The 25,673-nt window shown below is 37.3% G+C and overlaps 1 protein-coding gene across 4 annotated transcripts in view; it reads right to left on the bottom strand.

The window, feature by feature from the left end:
• The window catches only part of LOC124271401 (histone-lysine N-methyltransferase PRDM16-like), a 137,222-nt gene that overhangs the window by 68,317 nt on the left and 43,232 nt on the right, over positions 1-25,673 (bottom strand). For 2 of the 4 annotated variants that reach the window (XM_046706543.1, XM_046706545.1), the window contains exons 1-2: positions 19,973-20,123; positions 5,811-6,073 (exon numbers count right to left, since the gene is read on the bottom strand). In XM_046706543.1, the coding sequence (XP_046562499.1) occupies positions 5,811-6,073; positions 19,973-20,012 (303 nt within the window). In that variant the 5' untranslated portion in view covers positions 20,013-20,123. Of the gene's footprint in view, positions 1-5,810; positions 6,074-19,972; positions 20,125-25,673 lie in introns of those variants that run through there. The other 2 variants (XM_046706546.1, XM_046706544.1) reach the window with 2 other exon arrangements.

Below are 25,673 nucleotides of genomic sequence, written 5' to 3'. Positions count from 1 at the left end.
TTCTTATTATTTCTATAACAAACAAACAAACAATACTTCACATTGATAGTTAATGGATAGATAATGCTTTAACATTTTTGAAAGAAAGAAAGAAAGAAATAATGCTTCACATTGATAGTTGATGGATAGAAAATGCTTTAACATTTTTGAAACAAACAAACAATACTTCACATTGATAGTTAAACGATAGAAAATGCTTTATTATTTTTTTAAAAACAGAAACAAACAAGAAATATTTTTTTTCTGGATGAAAATCGAATAATAAATTTATTGTGGCCTGACAAAGGTTGACAGAATGTTTAGTTAAACTCTACTTCCGAACTGAAGCTGAATGGACTTGATTCTACCAATTATGCCAGATCTACTCCCATTTCAAACATATCCCCCCTTCTTCAAAAGCCAAAAGTATTACCTGAAAAGCATAAAAAATCGGCTCTTGATATAATTTGATTTAATTCCCTAAATTCAAAAAGTACAAAGGTAAAAAAAATAATTCCAATAGCCATAAATAATTCTTTAATTTAACTTTTTTCTCCATGAGGGCATTGTTTGAAACAGTAACAGTGAAAGGTTCAAGTATATCCAATGCATATTGCAAACTTTTCAAGGAACCTCTTTCTGACTTGAAAGAATAGTAAGACACCCTGTTATGACTGAACGTGGCAGGATACGAGTGTGTTGATCTTCTCTATCCATTTACACCTGCCCTCGCTTAACGTAACGAGGGTAGAGGGTGCACAGGTGTATCGAAATATCACATCTAAATGTAGATTTATAACATCTTCCGAACAGCCAAGCACCATTGCACTAACACACGAGGACAGTTCGTATACCTGTGAACTGTAGAATGCCTTATCTTGTAGATCTCAGTAACTCTCCACACACGACAAATAAGCCGCAGATCTGTCAGCAAACAATCAAATTCTTCTCTACGCTTTAAGCAAACCTTACCACGGGTGCACGGGGCGCAGTCTCAAACAAAAAACCTGACGTGTCTTAAAGCAATGACTTCCCTCCTAGCATCGAGAATTAGTCGCCAAGATTTTAAAGTATAATACTCAAAAACCATGCATGAAAAAGACAAAAGTCAACAAATTCCATCTCTGATATCTGGCAACCGCTTGGAAGGAATTATCACCAACAGGGACAGATAAACGAGACCAAACAAATATTAGATGACATTTCGGCAAGTCGATGACTTCTCCATGCAGGATACACACACATAAATGGGTGTATTCGGGACAATACATACAGTCAATGTTCTATCCCTTCTAGGACCTTGTAGAGAAAGCTCTGGGCACCGTACGGGGGAGCACTGGGCGGGTCGACAACATGGGTGGTTTGGATCTTGCAATGTGGTAGTGATTTTCTTCGCATGTCTCGTTACAAGGCAAATACACTGTGCTTGGGGTTAGTGGTATGACAGACATATATAGACTGTGTTAGGAGGCTTTGAAAAGTAAAACGTACACTACATAAACAGGCATATCAGAATGCCAATATTGGACTCGGGGCTCGGCAAGGTAAACGCAACAGCAGTATATTGGGTGGTTATCTGTAGATATGGATGTGATGTTATCTTGAGGGTTAAAAATCAGAAAGAGAAATAATGTTTACCTGAAAACTAATAAACAAATAACTTCTATTTCTATCACTTTGGTTAATATGACATAGGAATGCTTCTGAAATATTTGAATTCATAGTATATGTATGACTTTTGGAGTGGAGTGGAGTGGAGTGGAGTGGAGTGGAGTGGAGTGGAGTGGAGTGGAGTGGAGTGGAGTGGAGTGGAGTGGAGTGGAGTGGAGTGGAGTGGAGTGGAGTGAGTGAGTGAGTACAAGACTTAACACTGCTGTAGATTTCTTCACATGGGACAAGAACTTAATACATTGCAACCAGTCAGGTGTCGAACCCAGGTCTGCATTAACCACAACACTACCCTAACTCTCCCCAAAACACGCACATGGACCCCCACCCCCTCACCCCCGAGAAATGTGTGAAAAAGCCAGACAGGAGATCCTCATAACAAGATAAATTAAAAAGGATATGTTAGAACAATTCCTCCTTCAATACAACAGTTTGACAGATTAACATGCTTTGTATTTTTCCAGCTTGTCAACCTGTCTGTCTGTTTGTCTGTCTGTCTGAGTCAACAGGTCATCCCTGTTCCCAGTCTCTGCCGATAGACAAGTAAAATCTGAGGCTAAGTCTACTGCAAATTCAGCTAAACCTTTTCTTTATTCAAGTTAAATGTGTCGATAACACATCGGCAGATAGTCAATGATGTTACCGTACCGTCGTCCTCACCGCTGCCGGATCACATTCTAGTGTTGTAATATCAAACCTTGCGTCGCCTGTGTCAACTCGAGATCATTCACGAACAACCACCAACTCAACTTTACACAATTCAGACAAATTTGCGTGTTTGTCAGAATTCGGTTCCCATGCTTTTACAAGGAACAGCCCAAACTTGTGAATGATGACAAACTAAGAGCCAACTATTGACCAATCACAGTTGGTTTCACAAACAAATAGCCAATCAGAAATCAGATATGAATATACACCCAAAATAACTGAAAGGAAGTTTGAGATAACTTTTTATCCTGAGCCTAAGTTTAGAAATCATGGACATTATTTGGACAATTATTATTGGTTTGACAGGGTTAAAGTGCTATCGTCATACAACTATTCTTCTTCAGTATACAATGACTGGTTATCACGATACAATACAAAAGTTATCACCATCGGATGAATTGTTAAATTTTCACCTGCCCAACCAGATTAAAGTTAAAACACTTTTTGTATATAGTCAGCATGAAGAAAGAGATTTATTTACAAAGTCGGGACAAACATGCAGTTGGGCAAATAGCTTTTTAATGCACCTTCCTCTTATATTCACACAATTTTCTGCCTGTTTACATGCTGTCATAGTTTTTAATGAGCCTGTGAGGCTAAAGTGTAATCACAAAACCAATATCATGGCCGAAGTTAAAAGAGTATCAAAGCTACTCAAATTTACATTACAAACACAGAAATATGCATCCACAAAATAAATATCTCAGATGAAAATTAGGAAATTTGGCACTTATAATTTATGGCTTGTCAATTGAGAAAATTGATTTAATTTTACCCGATGGTCAGCAGTGTCAGTGACACTGACAAACTACTGATATTATACCATCCATCATAATTATGTCGTTGTCGCCACTCACTCTGCGCTGACCATCAGAGGTCACAGGTCGCACACTTAACGAAGCCTCCGTAATCAACTCGGGGCACTAACGGCTAACCACTGGTCAACTACATAATCGGTTGTATTGATAACATCATCATAAATGCGAAATTATATCAGAAACAAAAGGAGTGTAAACCATTACCGTAATTGTCACAATGTGTCCTGTTTTAAATAATAAAATCAATTTAGCATTTTACACATTCAGTGGTGAGAAACTGTCACAAATTATATCAATTAAACAAATTTTGGGAACATTTGAATTTTTGAGAATGAATAGAAAAATAGCCATCAAAAGCATATAGAAAATTTTGGCAAATATTGAAAAAACCCCTAGATTTTTCTCCCTTTATTAAAACAAAATATTTATTGAACAAAATTTTTTTTTTCTCATGTAATCATTTTCAGGAATGGTATATATGAAATATTTTCATTACATCATCAAATATGGCATATATCTCTTGCTTTAAGCTAGTTTCTTTACAGCCATTCACATTAAATATCAGGTTTTTCAAACAGGATAATTTTCACACACAAAATTGTCATTTTTAATTCTTACACATGATTAAACATCAACTTCTTCATAACATTGGTTCCAAATATTTAACAAATCACTTGCTCCGGGCTATTTTCATTTCAGCAATTGAAATTAAATATTGATGTCTTACAGGATAATTTTCACAAGTGTCATTTTCTATTTTCATCTCTGATTTCTTCTTGGTGAGTTGTGAAGGAACTGACAGCAGAACATCAGTGATTAGGCTGGGTCTTTGGTATTTATCAGAAAAATCAATTAACGAAATAATGCGAGGAGATTAATTTGTTTCGAAGCATATGGTGCTCAGTGGAGACACTAGGTCAGGGGTCAAATTGAATAGAAACTGTCATCAGGGGACATAATCCTATCTGTTGTATGATTGCTAGTTCAGTTACACCTTTGATGTATCCGGGAACCGTTATCATCGATACAGAGATGACAACAACATATGATTGGCTGAACAAACCCTGGTGTTGAGTTATTCATAGGCCCGTGTCGCACTGATAAAGCATGGAGAACAGAATATCGCGGCTTAATCGTCAAAGAAAACTGGATCCACATCATCAAAATATTATGTCAGTTTTGTAAGGGTGTCTATCGTACCGAAGCCGTTTTGATATTCAGAATCAACATCGACACCACATCGAGGTCGTTAAGTGCACTAGGTTGATATCAGAATATCACTGTTACTATGGACAAGAACGTGTTTATTGATATAAGCGGGTTTGTGTAGAATTCCTTGATAAATGTCATTGAAACGTGATGAAAGAACAGCTCATTTCAGGAATACTGTATTTAAAGAACACTAGGTATCGAGTTTCAGAGTCGGGTGTTTGTGAAATGAGGATTTATACACCTTGTTTATTTTATCTGAACCAAGGTCAAGTCATCCAATAAATTGGGGCAATATTGCATGACAATCCCAGGACTTCATTCCATCGAAAAACCTCCACAAAATCCCCCTCAGTAACATAGACAGTGAATTGTTTCAAATACTTGAGGATATCAGGTTCTGAAGGGAAGAAACGAGTCTGCCACAAAGTTTCACAATGTCAAAGTTTGCAATGACGGACAAAAGAAAATCTTGACAAATAAACATGAAGATAAAATCATAGTTTTGAACAAAACCTTCTGACCAGAAGAATGCGGGTGAGTATGTACATTATACAGTCTAATCATGGTATGTCAGGGGGCGGTGGGGTAGCCTAGTGGCTAAGGTGTACGCTCGTCACGCTGAAGACCCGGGTTCGATTCCCCACATGGGTTCAATGTGTGAAGCCCATTTCTGGTGTCCCCTGCTGTGATATTGCTGGAATATTGCTAAAAGCAGCGTAAAACCTAGCTCACTCACTCACTCATGGCATGTCAGCCATGTCATTGGAAAACCCAGAGTGATGCAGGTCCAAGATCATTATCACCCGTGAAGATCCGGGTTAGAATTGGTCTTCAATTCTGTCGCATGAGGCGACTAACAGGATTTGGTGGTCAGGCTTGCTGATTTGGTTGACACATGTCATTATATCCCAATTGCATAGATTGATGCTCATGCTGTTGATCACAGGATTGTCTGGTCAAGATTATTCCAGATTGCCACCATATCGCTGGCATATTGTTGAGTGTGGCATTAAACTAAACTCACTCACTCACTCAATCTCTGAATTGTTGCTCATTTCATCGATCATCAGTTTGTCCATCCTGGACAGCATAACCATGTTGAGATTCATTAGGATCCTGGCATGACCAAGGCAGATAACTCTGCTTAGGTAATTGAATACGCCTTGATCACAGATTTGAAGCTGACACCAAGGATAAAAATCTGGGACCACATGCACAAAACAATCATAATGTTAAGACTACTGTAAGTCTATGTTAAGTATGGAAGAGACCTTACATGCTAAGATCATTTTGTGCAAGTGGTCCCTGAATCTTAGAATCTAACCCCCAGTCAACAGATCCCAGAATGACTAAGGGACACAACTCTGCACAGTATTTGTGGCCTCTTTGGCTCATTCACCCCCAAAACATAGAAGATGGCCTTACCTCCCAAGCACACGACGGATCTGAGACAGAGGCTTTGAGGACACCAGCAAAAGGCCCAACTTTCTGATGTGCCGGAAGGTCAATACGACTCCATACCCCTAGCCCAGGGTAAACCTGTGATTCCCGGAGTTCGAAGTCTGTTGGAATCGGGATATCTTCGGGTATGTAGACGGGAAGGCTTTCGGACTTCATGTCAGCAGGATTGTGGGAAATCTTGTGGTGGTCTGTGGCATCAACACTTTCACATTCAGCATCACCCTCCTCTGAAACAGACATGTTGTCATGAGTACAAAAATAATCTTTGCCAAAAATACTGACTCATACTTTCCAGGCAGGGTGTGAAAATAGTACTTTTCATATTGTTTATTTTATTAAAAATATCTGATGATTGGAAATTTTTTTTGGGACTGACAGTGTGAACCAGAGTTATCAAATGTTAAATTTCTCATTATCAAAATACCAAATACCCTTAAGAAATTGGAAACAAATAACATTTAAAATGTTAAATAAAATGTTAAAAAATCAAAGTCCCATATAAATTTAAGCAGTCTCTTTCCTTTTCACCAGACTGGAATGCTGTCACATCATAATACAATAGATGACATAATATGTTTCCATAGTAACTAAACCCTTGGGTGAGCAAAATGTAGAGAAATAGAAACAAATAGTCATGACCTGTATATTGTGTCACATGACCATCATGTAAAACGGTAAGTTGAAAGCATACATGTGTTATACATGTATTGCAAACTGAAACTTCTCTCATAGCTCTATAACATACCAGTATTTGTCGTATTCGACAAAGAGAGATAAAACACATTAATATCAATGTCTTTAAGAAAGAATTAATGTCAATAAATGCTCTACATAAAACGTTAAAAAAATAATTTATTTTTCTGTTTGTCTTTTTCAAACCAAAAATATTCACTCCAACAGAAGAAAGAGAGGCAACAGTTGACGATTTCTGATTTGAATTCATTATGACATTATCCAAGGTTAATGCCTTTTATTATAACCATTTCCTACAGGGAACCAGCAATCTATTTAATAAAACTCTTTCTCTCTTTGTGTTCCTTTCTTCCAAACTATTTTATCAGATTCAGTGTTTCAAACTGGTAATTTGGCTATTTTAACAACAAATAAAAGTTAGTCTCAAAATTAGGAGTCATGACACAATCAAATCAAAGGCTGCTGTTTCTCGCTGACTCTTTGCTTCAATTCACTTGCGATGCTTCTAAAGAAGCTGAGGTACTTCCCAATAAAGAACGATAGAAATATGAAAGAGTGGAGCAAAGATAGGACAATAAATGGGTATCAATCATCATTTAAGGATATAAAACTCTTCAACAAAGAAGGCTGGAGCGTGTGGTAGTGCGATCACCTGCCCGTACTGCTTGTTGAGAAACAAAGACAGACACAACGCTATACACGTAAAAAGCCGTCCGCGCATCAAGGGCTACAGCAATGGGGTGCTCTTTAATCTTAAAGACAGAAAAGACTAAGGAAGACAATGTTGATCTGCGACACGAGACCTCGTGAACGGCTCGACTTGGGTAACAATGATGAATTCAGATGTAAAGACAAGCAGGAAGAAAAAAGAATCTTTAACAGGCCTCGTGCATTAAACGGGGGGTACTGAGGTACGGAATCGCAATCAGGAACTCGTAAGATTTGGGAGATAAATACGAGAGATAATGAAAGGCTGACAACGGGGACACTATTGCTACCCGATGGTGCAGCTGCATAGTAAAAAAGCAAAAAAGAAACCTCGACCCATCTGCCTTTATGTAACACACGGGACACAACAAACAATACTCGGTTATGAATGGCAACTGGCCTTTACTTCATAAAACCCATCCTTAGAAAGAATAGGTGTAAGGGCACCTGGCTATGGTGGATGTGACGGTTATGTCAACCGTGATGATACGGTCTGTGGGTTAATAGTGCATGCATTCAGGCAAGACCGACAGTGGTGACAGACGACTTGGGATCGAGTGGGGGATATCATTGTCGTATTACCCGGGAGGGTGGGTAATATTACGATTGGACAGGGTGCTACTGGGGCCATACGGGACATCAACTGTATTATCAGTTCCTATGGTTTACTGGTATTTTATAGATGGTCCGACACAGCTTGTGGTTTGGCTTTCTCATGTTTGATGTGGTCAATAAAGAAAGGCCATGCTTGGTGGAGTGATGTTTTCAAATTATGACATATAATAGTCGATTATTCGTGAAAATAAAGACAGTGCTAAACAACCAGCAGCTGTGACAGACAGGGTTTGTATCAAAAGTAACTTGAAGAAAAATCGTCTGATTTATTTGATGAATTACTCAGCTATGAATTCATGAAAGATTAAAGAGAAATCGGACAATATTATGGAATTAAAAGAAAATTAGAATAATAAGGGATTTATTTAACTGTCTTTGATACATATGCCATGATATGCATCCTACAAGTTGTACAAAGATGGGATTTGAACCCCTGAACCTCAATCGGGTTGGATTCCCAACATGGTGGAGTGTTAGGCCCATTACTAGTCTTCCGGCTGTGATAGAAGTGGAACATGACAGAGTTGGGTGTGAATCCTTACTCACTTGTACCAACATCTAAGTTTCAATTTTTAATGCAGAAAATATTCTCAACAAACTTCAAGAAAAATTCATCATCATAATCATTAATTTGATCATTATGTTAGGAATAAATGCCTTGTCATTCAAATTATTTCCAACCACTGCCTGTCGGTTCATGTTCCATTCTCAAAAGAAATATTGATAAAAGCAACAACAAAAAATTATAAAGATTCCAGCTGCAAATATCTTCTACTAAGCCAACACTTCTTAAAAAAATCTTTATCTTCTTAATGTAATCTTCCACACAAACGAACAAATTCATAGATTCCATTTAGATACAAATGAAGACATCACTCTAACGAAATCAACATGCCTAATGTGTTTGATTGCTAAAGAGCTATAAAAGTTTTATTTCACAACAGAGACAAAAATATCTCTCATATTGCAATGAATGATTCTGCCTTTGTGCAGTGAGTAGAGTCTGTTCTCCGATGATAAAGAATAGTAATTGACAAGCCCTGTAGCGTACAAACGGTAAAAAAGGAGAACACTGATTGATAGAGATATTTCTGGACGCTACAGTCTCATCATTCCTCAGACTCAAGCTTGCCGTGTTCGCTAATGGCCACAAATTAGATGACAGTGCACAACATAATCGCACAAAAGCAAAAGTGCGTCGTTAACTAGTGCAGGTATTACACTGAATTGCAGCATCGAAGATGCGACAGACAGCGATTGTATCTGTTGGTCGTTGAGCATCGTGCGGCAATTTGGTGTCATTAACGAATCAGGAAGCCGCGAGAAGCCTGGCATCATAATCTGCCTTGTGACAATCACGGACACTTGATATCATCATCCGTAGCTTAATAGCCATTAAATTTTCATCTGATTGATCCACGGAGACAATAACAATGTCACGAAGCGTCTCTAGATCTATTTATCGACACACGGCAATCACAGCCACTTAAACGTGAGATCTAATCAAGCAGACGGTCAAACAAAGACCTCAAGCCATCAATGATGTTTTTCACGCCAACACGAATACAACTATCCAATTTTTGCTCTTTTTGACTCCTCTCATTTTGAAGCAAACCTCCATAATAGCATGCTCATTTCGCCCAATGGCACTTAGCAAATGATTTTTTCTAATGGGCGATAAAAATACAAATTGAAGCAGTATTCCAGGACAGTTACTATGATAATACATCAATTGATTTGTCGTGTTTATATGACACTTACAAAAAGGTATGTGTCCTTTGAAGTTGAATAACAGTCAAAGTGTAACTAATATCAGAATACGCAAATTGATCGGGGCAAGCTAATCTTGATGCGGGTGTGATGTCAGACATGGGCTATTCACCTTGTTTATTGTGGGCATTTTAAAGACAGGATTATATTGATCAGCGTGAAAATAACTCGTCAGACTGATACCTACAAACGACAGCATGCAGCCATGTGCAAGGACATGATGGGTGGAGAGTATCACTTGGATGCGGTGGTGGTGGTGGTGTGTTGATGATGGTGGTGGTGTGTTGATGGTGGTGGTGTGTTGATGGTGGTGGTGTTGATGGTGATGGTGGTGTTGATGGTGGTTGTGTTGATGGTGATGGCATTGATGATGATGATGGTGGCAAGGTGATGGTGTGTGTTGATGATGTTGTGTTGATGGTGATGGTGATTGATGATGGTATGATGATGGTGATGGTGATGATGATGATGATGGTTGTGTTGATGGATGGCATTGATGATGATGATGATGATGATGGTGATGGTTGATGGTGGTTATGTTGATGTGATGGCATTGATGTGATGATGATGGCTGTGTTGATGAAGTGGTGGTTGATGGTGGTATTGATGATGGAGATGATGATGGATGATGATGTTCATTGGTTGCAGATGATGGAGTTTGGTGTTGATGATGGAGGTGGTAATGATGGCAAAGTGGTGGTAGCCAAGATGGTAAGGTGATGGCAGTGTTTGATGATGGAGGTGGTGATGGCAGCACGATGTGGCGGGATGATGATGGTTGTTAAAGTGGTGCTGATGATGGTGATGGTGGCAAGAGCCATGGCAAGGATGATAGCTGGGTGATGGTAAAGGTGGTGGTGGTGAGGATGTGGTGGTGCTGTTGCCGTTGATGTTGATGGTGATGGTGGTAGTTTTATACATGGTTCTGATGGTGGATGTGATAATGTAAATAATCTTTTAAATTTTATTTTACTAAAATGGTCATGACATTTTTGAAATTTTAAATTTTTTACTGCTCAATATTTACAAATTCACCTGGAAAAACTAAGATGCTGTGTGCTCAGTGTGCAACATGTTCTCACAGATACAATGGGTAAAGTAATATCTCAATGTGAAGTAATTTGATACTGCAGTAAGCAATATTACAGAATAACCAAAAAACATCAGTGAGTGAGTGAGTTTAGTTTTACGCCGCTTTTAGCAATATTCTAGCAATATCACGGCAGGGGACACCAGAAATGGGCTACACACATTGTACCCATGTGGGGAATCGAACCCGGTCTTGGGTGTGATGAGTGAACGCTTTAACCACTAGGCTACCCCACCACACCAGAAACAAGCCTTGGCAAGTGCAGTATTTCTGTTTTTGATGGTGAGCTGTTCGGTTCATCATGACTACGGAATCAAACAAGGGACATCTGCATGATCAGCAACCACATTCGCCACTGGGCCACCAATTAACAAGGCAAGGGGAAGTACAACATGAAATTGACAATTACAAGAAGTAATGATAAGAACAAGAATATTCCAGCTGTATGACGATAATCCAGACCAGACAATCCAATGACTGACAGTATGAGCATTGATCTACACAACTGGGATACAATGGCATGCATCAACCCAGTCAATAAGCCTTACCACCTGACCACCCTTTACTGACTGACTGACTGACTGACTGACTGACTGAGTTTGGTTTTACGCTGCTTTTAGTAATATTCCAGCAACTTCACGGCGGGGGACACCAGAAATGGGCTTCACACATTGTACCCATGTGGGGATTCGAACCCGGGTCTTCGGCGTGACGAGCCAACGCTTTAACCACTAGGCTACCCCACTGCCCCTCTTTAATGACAAGCATGGGTCACTGAAGAATAATTCTAGCCCATATCATCATGGGACTCAATTAATCAAATCAATGATTAAGAGGTTAATAGCAATAACGATTATGGCCAAAATGGTTATGATTCCAACAAGCAAATTTTGAATGATCACAATAAAAAATATCAAATATTAACATCAAATGTTTAATAATTATAATAATTAAAACAATAATTACAACCATCAAAGCTGCATTTGAATTTACTGAAACAGAAGACTAAAATACATTTTAACTTTACAAAAATACAAGACATTAACATGCTGAATTTGGAGTTTTCTAACTGTTTTTACTAAAAAAAAATGTTAAAATTTTATCATTCCGATGGGTCCTATCGAACAGTACTGTCAGAGGAGAGCCATTATCCACCACACCCCTATATATCAACCCAACCACACACATAACAGATCCCTTAACCCCGAGCTGACATAAAACAATTCTAAATCTTACCAAGCTTACAGCGAGGATGCCTCCGTGAAAGTATCCACAATATGAGGACCAGGGCTTCATACAAACTATAAAATAACATCAGCCAATCTGGGATTTTCGCACAATTAGCCACAAGCCTGACCCATCAAAAAGTAGAGCAAATGGTGGCTGACGGTGGTATTTTGATTGCATGTGCGAGCATTCCCCGCTTATTTCATGGGGTGTCCCCTGGGATTCAAGTTTGGTGTAAGATGTCAGCATTATTGAAGGTATCTCTAAAGCTTGTCCTGGGATCTTCTGCCTGATTACCGTAGAATCTGTAGAGGCATGGCGGCTAAGACGACCCTAATAAAGCAAGTGCCACGCGCCTACGAAACGATAGAGACGCATCAATTTGAGAAGTGCCCCAGAATGACGTTTAATTTTGTAAAATTCGTCAAATTAGTCGCTGACAATTTGGGTGTAAACTTGCCATCGGATGAGTTGCTCAGTTCCCATCGCTTGAGAGCAGCGGAACTTTCCAGGCAGAAAAAAGACCCATCTCTTTAATTGGCTGCGTTTGGATGTCCTAAGTTGAGACACTTGCTGCCAAGTGATGTGGACAGAGTTACCGTGGAGATCAATCCCTTCTACGTCCACTAACTCTCTGAAGTGCTCCAGCCCCTGCCACAGCAAGTCTCAACACAGGCCAACCACACAACCCTCAGCTCCTTGTCTGACATGAACTTTGAGTGTTTGCTGATATCTTAATACTCACCGTCTGGTTATAAAATTCAAATCTGATAAAATTTATAACTTTAATGAGTTTAGGTTGAGTATGTCGATTTCTCTGATGAACAATATAACTGCCAGTTTTGAACATTCGGTGGATCAAATTTTGTCATCAGTATAACAAGGACTGACTAAGTAAGTAATGACCGATATGAGTGTGGAGAATCCAAGATGGGTGTACATTCAGAGCATAACCATATTATCCAAACAGATTCTTCTTGTCATTCATGGAATAGTCAGTAGCCTAGTGGTCAAAGTCTTTGCACATCATGCCAAAAGACTTGGGTTCGAATCCCCACATGGGTACAATGTGTGAAGCCCATTTCTGGAGTTCCCTGACGTGATATTGCTGGAATATTGCTAAAAGCAGCGTAAAACTAAACTCGTTACAAAAAGCAAAACTTGCTGGGGACCTTTTCTAACCTCAAATACATACAGTGGATCAGTTGGTTACAAATGGATTAGATAAAGTCGAACACAACTGTCAATCTTAGATGTGTTGAACTCATGGCCGTCTCCAAGTAAAAGCTTAGTTCCGGCTTATTCCTGATCTACTCAGAAGTTTGTGGCAGTATCAAACCTCAGATAGTTTGAGTGAGTGAGTGAGTTGTCTTTTACACCGCTTTTAGCAATATTCCAGCAATATCACAGCAGGGGACACCAGAAATGGGCTTCACACATTGTACCCATGTGGGGAATCGAACCTGGATCTTTGGCGTGTCAAGCCAACGCTTTAACCACTAGGCTACCCAACCACCCCCAGATAGTTGGAACTATTTATGTAGGTGCCTATAACTTCGACATAACGAAAGGATTGTATTTAGTTGTTAGAGCTTCGACAAATTAACATGAACATTGTGAAGACATTTCTTGTTTCCTGACACTGAACCACATCACTGATGACATATACAAAAATACATTTTTTGATAAATGCTTCTTGCAATAAGTGCCAGGTGAGGGTGTCCAAACACTTGTAACTGTTTAAACTAGTTTTGTGTTGACAGTATCCTTCAGATTTCTGTAGCAGAAGATAAAAGTAGTTTTATCAGTCACATCCAGTCAACAGGGAGCTCAAGCTGCCTCTTGAAAACTTCAACATTACAAACACGCAACCCAGATCTCCTGTCATGTTCACCTACAACTACTTCCAACATGAAACAAAAGTGTTTTGTGAAAAGGATAAAACTGATGACATTTGAATATTTATCACTGCTGATAAAATCTTATTTTCCACCTGGCTATGCACCTCATTTTAACACCTGGGTTTATTCAGAATAATATCACACAACAAATTCAAGGAAATACACACCCATAATAATATTCAAAATAAATCAAATTTCACTCCAGTAAAACTGAAATCAGTGATAATTCATTTCAATCGATCACAATTAATATAACAATTATCAGTTCGGATTAGAATTGAAAATAAACAGAAATGTTTCCTGTTCAACTTCATCAAGAACCTATAAAACATGAATTATTATTTCGATCATGTTCATCGAGATATATTACATACATCACTTAATACAGGTCCTTCTAGGGCAGACCGATGGTCTGATAATGTAGAACTTATTTAAGAGATCACAGTTTTTAGTTTATATAAAACATTTTTTGAAAATCAACTTCTGGATTCAAAGTAGTAATGAGACTTTGCTGACACACAATAATAAAATGTCTAAGGTTGGTTATTAAGGAATGATTGTTGGTATAAACAATCTTAGCTAATAACACCTCTTGTTGGATTACAGCATATTTAAATGCAATACATATTTCCATCCTTTGTATCACAAACCAGAGGTCTTTGAAGAACAGCAGAGTGGGGGTAGTCAAAATGTTTGCAGTCACAAGATAAAAAACAAAATATTTTTTTATGAAAAACTGAAATAGCGGTACACAGAAACAACAGTCAGTGAACATTTTATTGATACTATCAAAATGTGGACCTAAAGCCTAAGCAAGGCTGTGGAAAAGCTTCATACTTATCAGCGCAGTGAAAGAAAATTTAAATAAATAGATAGCAAATGCCCTGATTTGAACTGAAGTCTGTTCCCTTTTAAATCACAATAGCAAATGTTAGTGCATTAACAGTGAAGTGATCGGGATCATATTGCACACTGAGCTGTAGAAAGCATTAGGAGACAAGCCCCATTAGAAGACGTTTAGGATGAGATCACTCAAAAGACAGCCTTCTTTGGTGACATCTCCACAAGGAGGGGTGGGTGATCTTCGACAATGAATTTATGTCTATCTGGTGTCTATCGTCAATTTCCACCACAGAAAGAGTGACGAGATGTAACAAGATGATAACTATCCCCACTTTCACTGACAGCCGAATCCTGTTTATTGTGGTTTAATTCATAACATAATGTAAGTTGTGAGGACAGTACAATGAGCCTGCTAAAAGCTTGCTCCGTGTTAATTGAGTCTGTTATTCGTTTGGCAGTCTGTTAAATTAAGGGAGCTGATTTAAGGGCGATACTACTCCTACAGGATAATTTGTCAGTCATCCAGGAATTCTGTCAGTGTTTTAACAAGGTAATGAGCATCTGCAAATGTTAAGACAAGCACAGGTTATTGTATACCTATATTTCTACACTGAATCTCTGTAAGGAGACAGGCAAAGACACTTAATCCCCTTACGCGGACAAGTATATGATGCCAAGGAACTATGTTCTTAACCAGAATCCAAATCCCAAAGATTGCTCAGTGTCTATATTCTTCCCCGGACTCTCCTCATGGAGATAAGCAACGATTGCTGAGGACCTTTATTCTTCCCCACTATCCCAACCTGGAGACAAGCATAGCTTGATAAGCACTTATATTGTTCCCTAGATCCAGACTCTCCACAGGGAGACAAGTAAAGACTGATGAGGACCTATAGTGTTATCCAGAACCTGTACAGGTTTCCTTAGAGGCAGCTGTACTGTCACTGATAGACTATTCAGACAAGGCCAAGACAAGACTCACCCAAATAGTGGCCCGAATTTAATTATTCTGCATATATTAATAGGTGGTTAATGTAACCTCAATCTGCAAACTATTCATCAGACAAAGCCGAGAAGAATATCAAGACAGGGTCCTCAAAAGCAAGGTCTAAAATTAATAATAAAAGCATCCATCATTATTTCATGGTTTTCCTTAAAACCTATTTTTTGTGAGGCATTTTATCATCTAAACTCCCCAAAATCAATAAATCTTCCCATCACAATGTAATGCACAATATTATTATTTAGAATCATAATTAGTAGTGCATGACACAATGCCTATAGTAAAGCAAAAATCTGGTCGACTAAAACAGAAAACACTTCCAAAAAGAGAACTTGCAATTAAAGCTATTTGGTTCAAAATGGTGAATAAATCCATCAAAAACATAATCATTTGCAACATACTTTCATATCATGGGACACCATGGTTGTGATTCACAGTTGTACTGGAACCAAACCCAGGTCTTCATCACAATAAGTGAACACCTCCACCACTTGGCTACCCAACTTCCTGAAAGACTCTGAATGAAATGAACTCTGCAAGTTGATTGGTCAATGTGAAATGCATGCTTCTTTTCACATATCACCTAGTTATTCTTGATTGGTTAAAGTAAACTATATCCTAACTACAACACAACATAGCAGCTAAAGTACAGTCTATTGAAACTTATCTTCAGTGTAAAATATTATCTTTTAAACCTTGCTTTTCTACACAAATAACAACTGGACTGCATGCTAGACTTCATTATGTTTGCTGAATATGGATTATAATTCTTCCTCGAATCTTCTTATCAGGGTAATAGGGACTTCCCCTTCCACCATACATGATCAGTTGTCCGACCATATCAATGTGATACTACTTTCCTCATGACTGCTACTTTGGATTTCGAAACCAATCAGATGTCACTTACCCATCAAAGGAAAGCAAAACTTCCTGCCATAAAAATAATATCTTGATATACATTCTGTCATATGATGCAGAATAGTAGATATTGACATTCAACACCTTCCTGACAGTGAAATCTGTTATATTATCACGGCAATATTGACAATAGCATGCCTGTGGTGTCCTTGTGTGTCGGTTATTTAGGTCTAACTTTCACAAGATAACAAATCAAATATGTCAGACACTGTTGGCAAAGAATGCAATTAAACAGGTCATAATTCTCAAAACAAAATCACATATTTACACAATAAATAAAATAATCTACAATCCTGAAATCCATGTCAGATTTCCATTCATTCTGAGTGATTGAGGTGTTATGGTGCTTTTTGCAATATTCCAGCAATATCATGAGAGGGGGACACAAGAAAAGGGCTATTGTACCCATATTGGGAATCGAACCCGGGTCTTCGGCTTGACGAGTGAGCACTTAACCACTTGGCCTCCCTACCACCCCTTCAACCATTAGGCAAGCATTATCAGACACCCTTACCAATCAGAAAAGACTGACGATTTTTATTAAGATTTCCTAAGAAATAGTCTTGATCACTAACTTTGCTTGTTCAGTAGATATAAATTTCTACGTTTTTAGCCAGTTTTCAAGCACATCATATTTTCCCAACAACTAGTTACACCATCAAGAATGTTGAGGACTTGACACAAATGCTAAATGCATGTCTGGATTAAAGCCACTCTAAAATAATGATTTAATGCAGTAGCTGACAATTAAGGTGCTTAAGGTAATTAGAACAGTTAGAACAATTCACCCTATTGTCAATAAGTCTGCCGGAAAGGTCGTGTATGCAATTGACGCAGCAATTTCATATAGATGTCAATCCAGAATGATGAATAATAAGATAATGACAACACTCTTACATAATTAGCTTATGAATTATTAATTGCCCATGACACCAACATATTATATTTTCTATCAGCAGAATAGTTACTCAATACTGTACTGGAGTTACGAAAATTACAACTGATTGCTGCATGACTTTATCAGGATTTTATCTCTAGTGCACCAACACTGAATGTCCGCATACAGATTTTTGTTGTTTTGTTGTTTAATGCCGCACTCAGATTTATTCCAACTAAATTATGGTGGTATGGAAATAATCAAGTTGGACCGGACAAACCAGTGATTGATGTCATGAGCATCAGTGTTAACCTTTGGGATATGACAACATGCATCTTCTACGTCGATGATTCGGATCTAGCCCTGTACCACTAACCATATCTTCACATAGGTGTAGCCTAGTGGTTAAGGCGTTCATTCATCTCCCCAGATGCCCGGGTTCGATCCCCACATGTGAACAATGTGTGAAGCCTATTTCTGGTGTCCCCTGCAGTGATACTGCTGGAATATTGCTAAAAGCGACATAAAACTAAACTCACTCACTCACTTCACAATGGTACATACAAATGACCGAAGGATTACAAAGTAGACACACATAACATCCTCATTCAATGACAGCGTCAAATGTCTTTTTAAACAAAAGCAAAAGCTGTGTTTCATGAGACAGGGAATTCCCTTTTTATTTTATATTATTTTGTATTGAAATGAATTATGCGGAATAAACTTTAGTTGAATTTATACCTTTGAGCTTCAATGCATTATGCTTCATAGTCATTTGAATACAGTACTTTTATCAGTGCTTTTACTGAAATCATCTATTTTTGTACCAATTGGACATTTATCCTAAATACACACAAACGGACATACATTTTACAATCATCCATATACATTCGAGGCTAACCATTCATCCACATGTACTGAATATCTTGCAAATGTATTCAAGCCCAAAACATAGTTATTTTCAAAACATTATTAAAACTATGTGAATTTTATGAACTTAACATAAAAAGTGCCACTGTTTGTCAAACTGCAAATAAATAATATATTTTCTAGGTGTTGATGGTGACCAGTCTCCCATCTGTTATGACAAAAAATGATATTACATTCATCTCTGATCTCGATAACAGTCTAGGAATGTGCACATTGCACGTTTCCACTAATATAACAAGTGATAACAAAACTCCAGACATTGATGCACATTAATCACACATATCAGATTGAGAACAGTAGTTATGAATGGCTCGAGTTGGTGAAATATGTTATTTCTACATGAGATAGCTGACCTGTCAACAGGCTTCATGTCACAGAAATATAGAAACATTTACATTAATTCAACAATTTTATATTTTATTTTTTGAAAATGTGGCTGAAATTGCTGTTAGGTGTTATCAATCATATCTTCAAAACCCACAGAAAAATTGTTTTAAGAAAAAGAGAATAAATCCAGTTGTGATAGGTATATTTGTGTCGTTCCAAGCATAATATCCAAGTATGGAAAAAGTGCAATACAAATCCACTAAAATTATTATCATTATGCCATTACTCATGATACATCAAGTGTACATGTAAATGTATCTAAAACATTGGTTGCCCCTACCAAAGTGGAATAGTATATCATATTTTAAGATACAACCATCACTGTCAAACATTTGCTATTTCTTTTACAAGAAATTGCTATTTGTTTCTAACTTGAAAAACAACTCCTAATATATGTATAACAAAAAGATTTGGAGGTAAACTTAGTGTATATATCTGAATTTTGAATCGAAGGAAAACAAATATGGCTTTATCAAAACTATTAAGATTTTGAGTGCTACTATCCATAAGCACGAAATCATATACATTGTTTATCTATTTTCACCAACTACCTGTGAACAAAATAAATTCTAAGAATGGCAATACATTTCAAAACAAGGAGCTTTATAAAATACTATATTTATACCTGAACACTCTTGTACAATTATCTTAAAATGGCCTAATGCGACTCCTTCACATATGGATAATATACAATCTTAACCTAGTTTTGTCCCGTCAGTCAGTACTCTTTGCTAATTGTATGACCCTGAAATATTAGCTGAAGTGTTTGTGGGTTTAATTCAATACCTCACTTCTTGGATTTAACTAGTTTGAAGGTATATAGCACTTACCAAACCGCCAGGACATATTACCTAACTTCCCGAAGTACATTTCAACAATGTGGTCTATTAATCTAGATATGTTGTACTGATAACACTATTAAACAAGTACTTTCTCTAATGAGAACAGCTTTTTCAATCAGCTCAAACCATAACAACAAAAGGACATAAAATATAAAACACATTTCATTATCTTAAGTAAAATGCAAGTTATTGAGTCTTGGAGACAAAAAGATGCTAAACTGTGACAAAATATGGTAGAACTGAAAAATGAAAAATTTTCATGATCATCATTCCCAATGCCAAATGGACAAATATTAAGCTGTTGGTGAAATTTAAAACTTACCTGAGCAGCTTGACGGAGAACTATCACAAGAAAAAGGCATAAAAGTTTGACAACTTGCTCCAGATCTGCAATCACAAACGATGAGCAACCAAACAGGCTATTGGAAGCAAACTGGCATTGGAGACGTCAATTTTTCGCTCACGCCTCTCGATGCGATACTCTGCGTTCCATATTGACATTAGAAAACTGCCTGGGCAGAGAGGCCCACAATGACATGCACAGCACAGGGACAAACAGGCAGGAAAATGTCGGCAAACTTAAGTTTGGTTGAGCTGAGAAAAAGTAAGCTTGGGTATTAGTTAGTGAAATATCTAACTTGAGAGAATTGCCATTTTAATGGCAACTGCCGCAGAACAGTTGCCCACACACTCAAGGGTGTAAACAGTCGCCGTCATTCGCATTGTAGATATTCTAATCTTTCAAATATTTCCCTCTTAAGCAAATGAGAGATTTCTGAAACGTAAACTCGGGTTTGCGATCTGACACACGTTTTGTTGACTGTTTGTTTTGTTTCACTATTCCGCAGTTTGCAACCCCTGTTGTCAGGACCCTCATTGACACAGGGAATTATAGATCTGAGACATATCTGTACACTCAGCCCCGCTCCTTAGGTGTTGCTGTGTTTAAGTCCGAGCAAGAAAATCATTTCTCAAAGTCATGAAATAGCAACTGTCATTTTCTGACAATCGTTAATATGATATTGGATAAATGTATCTCTGAATCATATAACATACTATATTAATAATCAGTAATTCTTAAGAGGTCACATAATGCTATCATGAGAAATCATTAAAACTCAATTTTCAAACATTTATACTGAGTTTTTAATTCAGTCTTATACAGATAAAAAAAAATGCCAAAAAACATTTACATAGATTCATAAAATGGAAAATACTCCTGTCCCAGAATTGATTGCGAATCCTATTCCATATAACTATTAAAAGGTCTCATTTTCAATAACAGAGCAATATTGAAATTTCAAACATAAAAAAATATTCAATCAAAATTATTACCCCACAATATATTACCAAAATATTCCAGATCATAATTCCAGTATCAGTGAGATTGAAAGCAAGGTAAATTCAAAACTGTTGCCACGGTTTCAACAGGGCAATACTGTCACCGATTCAATTGAGAGAGATTCCAGTTTAAATAATATTAACCAAGGAATGAGAGAAAATCTTGGAATCTGCCCGTAGAATTGGCTGCTAATAAGACTCTCCGAACAACAGGGTGTCAATGGAATTCTGAGATTGGCGCTTTAAAGACAAGAAGATTACAAGCTGCCAGAGCCACACCAATACTTCCTTGAAGTTGAACTGGTCAAAGATCAATCTTGAGCTGTCAGTTCCATTTAGCAAGAGACAGAAGACAAATTCATCTCTAAACCAAATAATCAAAATGTCAATATTTAATGCTAGAAAATATTTAAGTGTTAATCTTCCAACTTGTCTCTGTCAAGGGAAATACAGTTCTAAATTCTGCGGTATTCACCAGAATGAGGAAAATGTCTGTTGAAAAAAATATATTTGATGTAATGGAAAATAAAATTGAACTCCTTGGATTTTCAATTTAATTACATATAAATCTGGATATACTAGATGGATATACTGAATTGTCGAGGATAAAATGAGTTTAAATAGTCCTTGACTTCAAGCAGTGTTAGGAAGCATTTTCTGAACTAGTGATAGAATATAATGCAGAAATGCCTGTTAGTAAGAATACAATATTTCTAGGTAAATACCAAATTTCTAATTTAAGTTCCTGGTTTGGTACTTACTACATACGTACCAAAATGAAACATAAATAAACCTACCCATAACGGTTCCATTAATTTGCTCAAATGACCCTTCTATAACTGTCACATATACTGATGAAATTAAGTTAGGGATCATGAACACTTTTACAGAATATTAGTGAATCATGTCCACTGTATGAAGATATCCCGAAAATATTTATGATTCATTTTTTTCAGTATATATCACATACCTATTAAAAAAAATCATTTACATGTTACTTCTCTAGTTTTAGAAAAATCTCTCTCAAGGAACACAACCCACTCACAATTTGAAATATTTTAATACATCATATTAGCATATCTACACTAAACCACTGATTAATCATGACACAAAAGATTAAAAATTCCCAAACACGCTTCAAACAACTCAAAAGTTAATTCAATGTCAAAATTTGACTGCAGTGTTATGAAGCACCCCAGTCAGCGAGTCTACGACAAAATTTAATTTTGAAGTGTGTTGTCTCTGGAGTTGAAGTGAAATGGAGTAAGATGGTCTGTGTGTCATCTAAAGGATCATCTACCATTATCAGGGGCCAAACAGAGGCCTAGATAACCCAGCGTAATCATCTGTTGTCTCGGCTGTTATTCAACCCCTTTGATACATACCCGCTCTGGAGGCCTTTTAGAGGTTACAGTGAACAAGCTTTCTTAGCTACTTCTACACATTTTGAAAACAAAGAGAATATGCCCCATTTTTGAGATTTATATAAATGTAGTTTATTACCAGCAGAAAATGGGTACCCGGTGAAATAAGTCATGATACTATTAACCTTCTACCGCCTAACAGGCAGCTTGGGTTATCCAGGATAATAGTGATCAGATTGTGCCCTTGGATCAGGATTACTAGCCTGGAAAAGGCGAGTCATAAATATTCTAATTATTATTATCAGTAATATACTGTGAACCTCATAAAATAAAAAGTGTAGGACAAAGAAGAGAATAGTAGAAAATCTGAAATGAGCCATTTTTATTTATCTACTAATTTCATGTAAAAATGTCTTACTGCGCAGCATGCATTTCCGAAGCTTCAACAACAACAAAATAAGCCTATCCCTACAAGATTGTCCCCAACAACAATCCACACTCCAAGAAATCAAACCAGTGTGACCTTAGTATTCTAACCACTTTTTGTTAGGCCCCACAGCTTCTGACAATGGCAAAGTATCTGACAAAATGTGACATAATTGTCAGAGTTTGAAGAACAGAGGTATGCTGCTATGTCATAGGAATATATGGACCTCTGAATCTTCCATTTTCAACATCAGTGTTCTGATATGGTTCCGGTAGCTTGCATGCTTTGGACTGGCCATGTATTTGGGGGTCACAGGTCTGATGGGATTCGCCTGAGGACGGTATAATAATATTTTTTGCAAATGTTTTTCATTACATGCATGTAAAATGTTTTCTTTCATGTGTCCCCCCAAACCTCCTGCCACCCACCTTTCCCCCATGAACGACTCCCTAAACAGGATATCTCTCAACTTATTCCATTACTAAAATAAACCACCAGTCCTGGTAAAATTTTCATACCAAATTTTCTTGTTTGAAAAATTAACTCTGTCACTTTTTCATGGCCCCTTCACTACCAATTCTGACAAATGTTACCGACTCCCAGCATTCACTAAGTTGCCCCAACCCCAACCAACACATACACATAATACATAATAATTGACCAATCACCAGTTACTAGTTTCAAGCACTTACAATAAGACTCTGGAACACATGACAACACCCCTGAAAACCTGGTTTCACGAAACCTACCATTAACTATTTCATGAACCATGTACATATAGCTCATTGACATACACGTATTGCAAAGCCATAACAAGACATATTAATCCCCATACACATCTTGTAACAGTTTTGCAAACAAAGGTCAAAGAGTGAAGAGAAGTCTGTGGTCATCGTTTCAGTAATCCCTTACAATAATAAGCCTCTTCAGGCCGTTCATCTCCCCCTTCTACACACCAAGAACATCGTGTTTACGTACCCGATGATGTAACTCTAGATTCTTTGTATGCTGACACTTTGAAGTAGTTTGACAGCCCCCCTCGAGGGATCCTGATATAATCAACCGATCATATGTGTCAATAAACCACAATTAATTTGTTTAAACCATGCGTACAGAGCCGTCGGAACAATTCTAACATGCTGGGAATGTGAAGGGTGAAAAATAATTGAATCGGCTAATCTGAGATTAGGCTGTTTAATAAAAACATCCATACAGTTATGATATGAAGGATGAAAGCAAGACGGAGTGGTCCATTGTCCGTGTGTCCAGTCGTCCAGCTGACAGTTCGGACCAGGTGTATATTGAACTTTGGCCACGTCCAGTTGAAATAAACCCTTGGTCAATAAACATATATGGGATTGGGTAGTCAGGCTCGCTGACTTGGTAGACACATGTCATCAGTTTCCAAATGCGTTGATCGATGCTCATGATATTGATCACTGGATTGTCTGCTCCAGACTCAATTATTTACAGACCACCGCCATATAGCTGGAATATTGCTGAGTGTGGCATAAAACTAAACTCACTCACTCACATATATCACCATAACTGACAAATGATTGTGCTGGGTGCAATCACACATATATTCAAATATTACTTGTTTTAAAATTCATCTTTAAAAAAATACTTTTAGGCAATGGGAATTTGACAAAAACAAAGATGACATTCAAATTACTTCATTGTCCTTTGAAAAGTTCTGATTGGTGCTTGTCTGTCATTTGACCCTAAAACAAACAACAGCCTGTGCATTTAATAGTTCGCATAGTCTTGTGCATTGCACTGAAAAATGTCAGAGAGCCCTTTTATATTATATGCCATAAAGTACCTACAAGATACTTAATTTCAGAAAAAAAGAAGCTAGTCTTAGCTAGCATGTAAGTAGTTTTAGCTAGGCATATTTTGCTGGTGGTGCAGTTGAACTTGTTATCCCCCAAGTTTTGATGTACATACAAGGTGGAATCTATCCCAATGAATTTTTTTGTAATTTATAATAAATATAAATGCTTTCAATATAAAATGTTTCTCCCTCGATTGGTTATTTAAAAGATGGTGAAAACCATTAACAGTAAAAGTTTGCATACATGTGAGTTTGCATACATGTGAGTTCACATTTGCGAGTGAGTGAGTGAGTGAGTGACACCAGAAATGGGCTTCACACATCATACCCATGTACAGAATAGAACATGGGTGTTCTGTGTGTTGATTGAAAGCTTTAACCACAAGGTTACCCAATCACGACAAGTATAGTGATAAGAGGGTGTAACTGGTAAAATATGCTAACTAGATCAAATATGATATTCATATTTTGATACAGTCTAGTGATAGAACTTTCCAAGAATTGGAGTCTACATGACATACTGACTCAAGAATGTTTTGTTTTCCATGTTTATTATTATCGTAAGGCATATTTGCAAATGGGACATTATTCATTAAATCTGTTATGTATTGATACCATCAACTCAAGTTGAACAAAAATTGAAAAAATAGTTTGTCTAAATGTCAGGTTTCATGTTTTGGGGAAAGAGAAGCAATCTGATTGCACTCTGTTGACATACCATTTTTAATAAAACAGTTTTCCTATTTCAGAAACAAAACAATTCAAATATCATGAGATCAAAGAAACTGCTGTTCCTTTATCAAAGGGAATACAATCAGTTTGATTTTAATATTCTTCATTTTAGTCCAATTACAAGATTAGAAATCAGGACTTGTACATATTTTGTAAACATGATTCAATCTGGCGAATATATTCAGGTGAATATGACAGTTTCAAAAATGTTTGGTGTAGTTTTTACTTTTTCAGTTAAGTTACAACAATCACCTCTGTGTGTGTGTGTGTGTGTGTGTGTGTGTGAGAGAGAGAGAGAGAGAGAGAGAGAGAGAGAGAGAGA

Source organism: Haliotis rubra, unplaced genomic scaffold (assembly GCF_003918875.1).
Source record: "Haliotis rubra isolate DU_JTF1 unplaced genomic scaffold, ASM391887v1 Scf16, whole genome shotgun sequence".
In the NCBI taxonomy this organism is placed as follows: Eukaryota; Metazoa; Mollusca; class Gastropoda; order Lepetellida; family Haliotidae; genus Haliotis; species Haliotis rubra.
Note: the sequence above shows the minus strand (reverse complement) of the source record. Positions and strands in the feature narration are given on the sequence as shown.